General features: G+C 42.7%; 1 protein-coding gene across 1 annotated transcript; it reads right to left on the bottom strand.

Annotated features, from left to right (window-relative positions):
- Positions 1-1,134: 1,134 nt before the first annotated feature.
- CUNH10orf35 (chromosome unknown C10orf35 homolog) lies at positions 1,135-5,673 on the bottom strand. Its single transcript, XM_018566008.1, has 3 exons — positions 5,622-5,673; positions 2,722-2,842; positions 1,135-1,578 (listed from the first exon to the last, which is right to left on the bottom strand). Exons 2-3 carry the CDS (start codon positions 2,812-2,814, stop codon positions 1,321-1,323), a joined length of 351 nt encoding a protein of 116 aa, XP_018421510.1. The 5' UTR covers positions 2,815-2,842; positions 5,622-5,673; the 3' UTR covers positions 1,135-1,320.
- Positions 5,674-7,234: the final 1,561 nt, after the last annotated feature.

The following is a 7,234-nucleotide window of genomic DNA, read 5'->3' as shown; positions in this document are numbered from 1 at the left end:
GAGACAAATGGCCTTCTTTACAACTAATTAAAACCATGTGTCTTCTATGGCCATGGCCAACAACTGTATCTTACAGTTCTCAAGACGGTGTTTAGTCTTTAGGTGTAGGAACAGTACTGAGCCTTGATCAAAGCAGTTTTTCAGTTGTTTTTTTTTAACCTCAGTATGTAGGTATGGACTCTCCTTACTGCCCTGGCCTACATATACCACATTGCTTTCCTTATGATTGGGTGATGGATCTGGTGTGTTCTGAGTTAGAAAAATACAAGTATTTTCTAAATATTCCAACACTCCAGCCATATATGAGATAGCTATGATATTCTGACTCTTCAGCTCGTCCCCTCTGCCTGTCAGTTTGATGTTCTTGGTCTTTAACAAAAGCCTAGTATTGGTAGCTGCAAGCATTACAAGTTCCTCTACAGTATTTAGGCCCCAATTACACCAATATTTTAGGTGCGATAAAGGAATTCCTGCATCAGGAACTTGCAATTTCCTACAGCAGGTATCCCTAAATTGGCGTTTACCAGCAGCAGCTGTCACCCATTAAAGTTAATGATCAAGTGACAGCCGCTGCATTTGAATGCGACACACTGCATGTAATTGTATATGATGCAATAAAATGCGGTTAGGAATCAATCACTATCCCTGGATGCATCGATTGTGCATCCAGAGAGAGTCATTGATTCCTAACCGCACATAAACATATCACATACGATTACATGCGGTGTGCTGGACCTAAAATATAGGTATGAATGGGGCCTAACTTTACTTGTCCTCAGAATTAGTATTGGTCATCACCGCCTCAGTCACTTACAATGTTGCCCTGTTTTTAAACCACTTTGTTCTGTAACCTCATTTAACATCTGTCTCAGTAAGCTGTGTATTCCATGGCCTGCAAACTTTCACAGTCATTTATCAAGCTTTATAATCAGTCTTAAAAATAACAGATCTTGAAAACCTGTAATGTAAAAAATATTAATTTGAAACAATGTGTTGTGTGCATGAAGTTGTTCACTGCACTGAAATTGTTTTGGCATATAAAGATATTATAGGGCACATAGAAATATATTTAGGAAATAAAATAAGAGAATTAGACTGCATGGCTAAGAGGCTTCTAAGTCCTTATTTACTCAGTTTTTGGTCCTAAAGAAAGTTGGATACATTTATTGATATCCATCAGGCGAACACGTTCAGAAAATGTGGCTCTTCAGCAAAGAGCCTAAACTTCTCCAATAAGAAGCACCATCATAAAAGTTAATTATAGCCACAGACTACTTATTTTAATTTCCTGTTCCAGTTCCCAGAATCCAATATTTGCAGTTATCGCTGGCTGAGATATGATACAACATATATTAAGCCTATAAGGAGCAAACCACGAAAACCCATCATTAGAATAAGAAAGAGGATGAGAATGGACATGACTGGCTCTACCACCTGGTTTCCAAGATTCCAGCGTGGGAATCCCATGTTCACCAACTGCTGATTAAAGTCAGTAAAAGGAGAGCGCCCCTCCTGTCTTGCCCCGTCTTGTGGAACCTGTTGTGGTCCTGGTCCAGTGTTTCCCATTGTGTTAAAACCCTGTATGCATAAGAAAGGATATAAACTACAAGGAAACTCTGAATGAAGACAAAGCAAATCAAACCAAGGAAACATGTAAAATGGCGATTATCATATTTTGCGCTCTACAAGGTGCACCTGACCATAGGAAGCAGGGAGGATAGGGTTCTGTGACAGCTGCAGTTAGTGACAGCTGAGATAGGTGGCGCTGTGATTACAGCGCAACAGTTTCAGTGATCACACAGAGCAGGCGAAGAACGGATGTTCTCTGTCTGCTCTACGGGCTCTATGGTGAGATCCTATGCCATGGTCACGGGTCCCCCGGAGGAGCGGGGGACCCCGAAAACCACGGCGGGGGTGCCCGGACACGATCGCCGCTCGATTTGATACAAGTGATCTCATTAGATCACTTGTATTAAGCGAGCAGCGGCTCCCACTGTACATTTAGCTCTGCTTGTCCGAAGCAGGGCTGAATGTACAAAAAAAATCCAGCGCACGTAACTGCATGTCCCAGGCGTCGGGCGAGAGGGATTCGCTCCATAAAAGACGCACAGACATTTTTGCCCACCTTTTGGGGGGGGGGAAGGTGGGTCTTATGCAGCGAAAAAATACGGTATACATTTTTATATCTGCAATGAATGTATATTTTATAATCCCTAAATAACATTTTTATTAAACATATAATTATATATAGCTCAAAAGACAGCCGCACACCACCGAATCTTCAATTGTAAATCCAATATTTAATGTAATCCACAAGTGTACACCACAGACGTGCTCCCGAATACAAGACTCTTTACACATAAATCGGTGAAACGCGTAAGTGATTCTTGTTGTATTGGGGAGCAAGTCTGTGGTTGACACTTGTGGATTACATCAAATATTGGATTAACAATTTAAGATCCGGTGGTGGGTGGCTGCCCTTTGAGCTGAATGGATTGAAGGTGACCATGCAGTTGTTTTGCCTGCGAATTGGAGTGGTGAGATTTTTCTGTGAACTTTAAAACAGAATTATATTCCCATACATCTGTTCACACATAATGGGTAAACAGTCTCTATATTTCTGCCCTCGTGTATTTTTATTATTGTAGGCAGAGAACAGTTCGGTTAAAGTATTTACTTTCTTGTATAAAAGATATAATACAAATGCAAAAAAGGTCTCACCTGGCGAGGATTATTATCTCTACGTTGCGTGCTTGCCCTTACTCGAGGGTCGTCATCTTGAACGATCTCCCCATTTGCCAAGATTCTTACCATTTTGAAGTAAATATGAACTTTGCTTAGCCTACAGGAAACACAATTTCCAGTATAAACAATAGATCATTGTAAGAAAAAGCACATTTGAACATCCTAACAGTGTACAATTTGCAGCTCAATTCTTCAATTGTCCTTACCTATCACATACTGCACATTAATTCAAGAAATGACACACAATGATGCAGCTTGTTTACAGTATAGTTACCAAGTGTCCCACTTTCTGCAGTGAGCACAACCTTAGACAGAGAAGAAGAGACTATTACTATGTCTCAGTAATAATCTATACAGTTGCCAGAAACCTATTTAAACCAAACCTTCAGAGCAGATAATTCTGGGAGTTCTGAAATATCAACACCACATAACATAATGATGTATATGATTTTCACTGCAGTATATCTTGCATTTATACCACCATGATTTTGTCCAAAGTTCTCCTTTTACCCCTTTATGACCACTTTAGATTGTGCAGTGTGTAAAATTAAAGGAAACCCATCACAAAAAAAACCCAAACAAACACAGGACTTATGTGTCATCACAATCCTAAAGAACAGTAGTGTTAATGAATTATATTAAAGTCTACAGGACCTTGGGGCTAAAGCTAGCATCCATTGATCCATAGCTAAGTGAGGAAAACTCAGATCCATGGCAAACGAGCAGGTCTTGGGATTGACAGAAGTAAAGTTTTCACTTATGAGGGGGCTTAAAAGCCTGGGCCATGGTAAAAATTACCAACACAACGGATTCCTGTTCCTTCACCAGCTGGGCTTCAAAAGCAATTAAAGTTAGTGACTGATAAGCAGGGTGCAAGATAGGACCGTAAAACAGAAGGTCCAAAATGAACCAGGAGTGGCTATTTGGTATCTGCGACCAAACAAGAATGGAACAGCGGGTTCATTATGACCCTTTGGGAGCTCTCAAAATATTAGGCATTCCTTTTGACTCAATCTTAGTTCAACAAAGAAGCATTGGTGGTAGAATTACATACATAAGGGAGTATTACATCCAGTGAGCAACCAGAGCATCCACATCATCTGGTGTTTTCCACCCATGACAGATCTGACAAAATGTCTCCTGATGGAGAGACAGTTCTCCTGGGTCAAGGCATCAAGAGGTCTGTCTGGATTCCTCCTGTCACGAGACCTTGCACTAACACGCCTTGTATCCATGATGGGGATCTGCCCTCAAACAATATTGGTGACCGATGACATCATAGCAAGGAAGCCTTGGACTGTGGCAGAACGTGAATCTCCCTGACCAGGAAGATCTGTCATGCCCGGACAGTTTAACCCTCTGTAAGGCCCTGGTGTAGAACTGAGGAAAGAGGACTGCCTCAAAGAATAAAACCCATGAGGGCATATAGTCCAGGAATTGAGTAGGAATCTAACATTTCAGGGCCACGCAGGGTCCCTTCTTCTGGGCGACATAGTGACCGCACTATGTCGCCCAGAAGAAGGGACCCTGCGTGGCCCCGAAACGTTGGCTTTTTGACGCATGTGACAATTTAATAAAAAGTGCTTTACTTCTTGCATATATCATCGAGTGCTGGTGACTTCTATTATGGACTGCCTCTGACACGGCGCCATCCGTGCTGTCACTTCAAGCACCAACTTCTCATCCAAGGTCTGTGCGCTGTATGGAGTGCAGGTGATTTTGTATTATTAAATGGATTTCTGGACATTCACCAACCAAGATAGCATAGAATGATCTGCACTTAGGCTTGAAAGTCTTGAGTTAATGCCACTTCTGGATGTTTTCGAAGTCTGAAAACAGGATTTTTGTCTACCTGTAAAATCTGTTTCTTGGAGTACACTACAGGACACAGGAAGTTACGTCTTGAATAGATGTGTTATGCTTGCATATTACAGCACACTTACCTTACAAGCGTGCACTTCCCCAGCGCTGTCAGATGGATATTTGGTCCTCAGCTTTGTCCCCCACTGCCGACACTTCCAGGTTCTTGGAAGTCCTGTTTGGCCACTGTTCCTATAATTCCTGTGTTACATTCTCTCTGGCACCTGGCCCATTCACTGCATCTTAGAGATACAGTATGCAGTGTACACACAATATAAAAATCACTTTTGGAGAGAGGAAGATTTGTTTTTGGTAAGAAGGGACTTTGCCTGTCTTTTTGGCCAAACATCCCTACCCCCCAGAATTTATTTTTTTCACTTTACTTTTGCTTTAAAGATGAACTTCACCACACTTTACTTGTTTTTAATTACAATCCCTCTTACAGGGTTTGCTGGATTACGCTCAATACACATACTCACACGCTCAGCGAATCCAGCGGCATGCTGTAGTGATCTGCTGCTGCATTCCAGGTCCTATGTCACCATCTTCTTCTCTGACCTCATAAGAGATGGACCAGCTGTCTTTTTCTGGTTCTTGTAGCCAGCTCCCTGATGATGTGCACTGGCTAATGTTCATTTTCGGTAGATTGCTCCACATCCTCCTGCGATGAGTGATGTGATTATCCCAGGAAGCTGTAGGGGTACAACATGCCACTGCTAGAGGCAGGCTTCCCAATCATGTGATCAGCTGTCACATGATCAGGAGCCTGTCCCACTGCCTCCAGATGGTAAATGGATATCCTGAACTGTTATTTTATTGCATAGTCGATGAGTGCTCACTAACAATTATCCCCATCCTGGGGCTATCACTGTAAATAAGAGACAGCTGAGCTGCCATGGCTGTATGTACACGTTGCATTGGCTGCAGACACTGTGTGCAGGCTCCACATACAGCCATGCACCCTTCTTCTCAGACACGTTATGTGAATGCACAGAGACACATACATGAGCTCTTACCAGGCCCAGAAGATCGATCTCCTCCAACCCTGTACAGCTCCTACACACAGGAAGTGAAGTGAGCAGTCAGCACTCCTGGAAAGCTTTTCCCTACACAACACGGCCGGATTGCTGCTCACTGCTGCCCTGCCCCGGCGAGAGGAGGAAGCTCGCTCTGTCATTTTGTTTTAAAAAAAATATTGTTATTAAAGTTTTTTTAGAAAAACATGCAAAAACGGGAAGACCGAGTTAGTAGCGGTCTTGGGAGGCACGTGCTGTGTCAGGTGACACACGGTGCGCTATCAGTCTGTGAGCAAATGCCGTGCGCTGTTTTCACTGGTGATGTGGCCAAGACTCTATGAACTGGTCAATATTAATGTAAGTGTACGTACCGTCGTGCTAGAGTCCTTCAACCTCACAGCCGACAAATAACCGGGCATGCTGTGTGCATTCTGAACCTGCCATCTGTAGTAGTGTCTTCCCTCTTGTATTACCCATATATTGCCACTAGATGGCGCTGTGGTGTCTCTGCACCGCCACAGCTGAAGCGTACTAAACCCAAGTACATATGATGCGATATAGTGCAGCTTACCGATCCATAAAGAAAATCTCAACTTTAGTTACAAATTGTTATTTAAGCATACGAAGTTGCTGCACAAGCCATTTTGTAATCGAACCACTTTGCGTGATTTTTTGCTGCACGATATGTGTGCAAATGTTTATCAAATTGATATTTTTAAGAAAAACTACGCTAAAGTCCATCTTAGTGCACACAAACAGAATATAATACCCAGTACAATATAAATGAAGGGGGGAGAAGTCCGGTGTCGTCGATGTCCGTGACGTCACCGGATCGCCGGCGGGACTCCCGGAAGCCGGCGGAGAGGTGAGAGTTTTCATTAACGATCAAAATTATTTTAATTGATCAAAAAGTTTAACGATTAATCGAGAAATGAATCTTTAATTTCCACAGCCCTAAAAAAATGGGGTTGTGTTGGGTAAATAGATAGCAAATATGCAAGCCATTTAATTGCTTGCACCTGTGAAATTACAAAAAACTACAGTATCCAAAATTGCCATAGGTGTTGCCGTATAGGTGATGCTTTAAGCCTATACCGCTCATCAGTTTAGAGATACAGGGAGCGATGGTGCTAAAATGATTGCTCTAACTCTGATGTTTTTTTAAAATGTATTTTATTGTTTATCCGATTAACCGATTAATCCAACTTAATAATCGGCTAACTAATCGATTTTGAAAATAATCGTTAGCTGCAGCTCTAGTTTGCTGCCATATGTAACGTGTAGTGCAATCATCGTTTTTGCACATATCGACCCCATTGTAGGTGAGCTGATGAAGCACAGATCGTGCTTCACTTCTGGGTTCAGTAATTGGAGGAGAATTCAGCCACTGGAAGTGTGTTGATCTCCCTACAGTACAGCGGTGGACTCGCCACTGCTTATGTGGGCTGAAGGGGCAGCTGCTTTTGGCCCCACAACAATGATTGGGCCCTGGGCGACTGCCCCTTTTGCCCTGCGTTAAAGACGGCCCTGGACACATGTCAGTATATACTGAGAGCGCCGCAACCGGGACAGATCCCGACAATGCTGTCGAGATCCACCCAGCTGGCTGATTG

Source organism: Nanorana parkeri, unplaced genomic scaffold (assembly GCF_000935625.1).
Source record: "Nanorana parkeri isolate BGI_ZX_2015 unplaced genomic scaffold, ASM93562v1 scaffold908, whole genome shotgun sequence".
Lineage (NCBI taxonomy): Eukaryota > Metazoa > Chordata > Amphibia > Anura > Dicroglossidae > Nanorana > Nanorana parkeri.
This window is presented reverse-complemented; position numbering and strand designations above follow the sequence as displayed.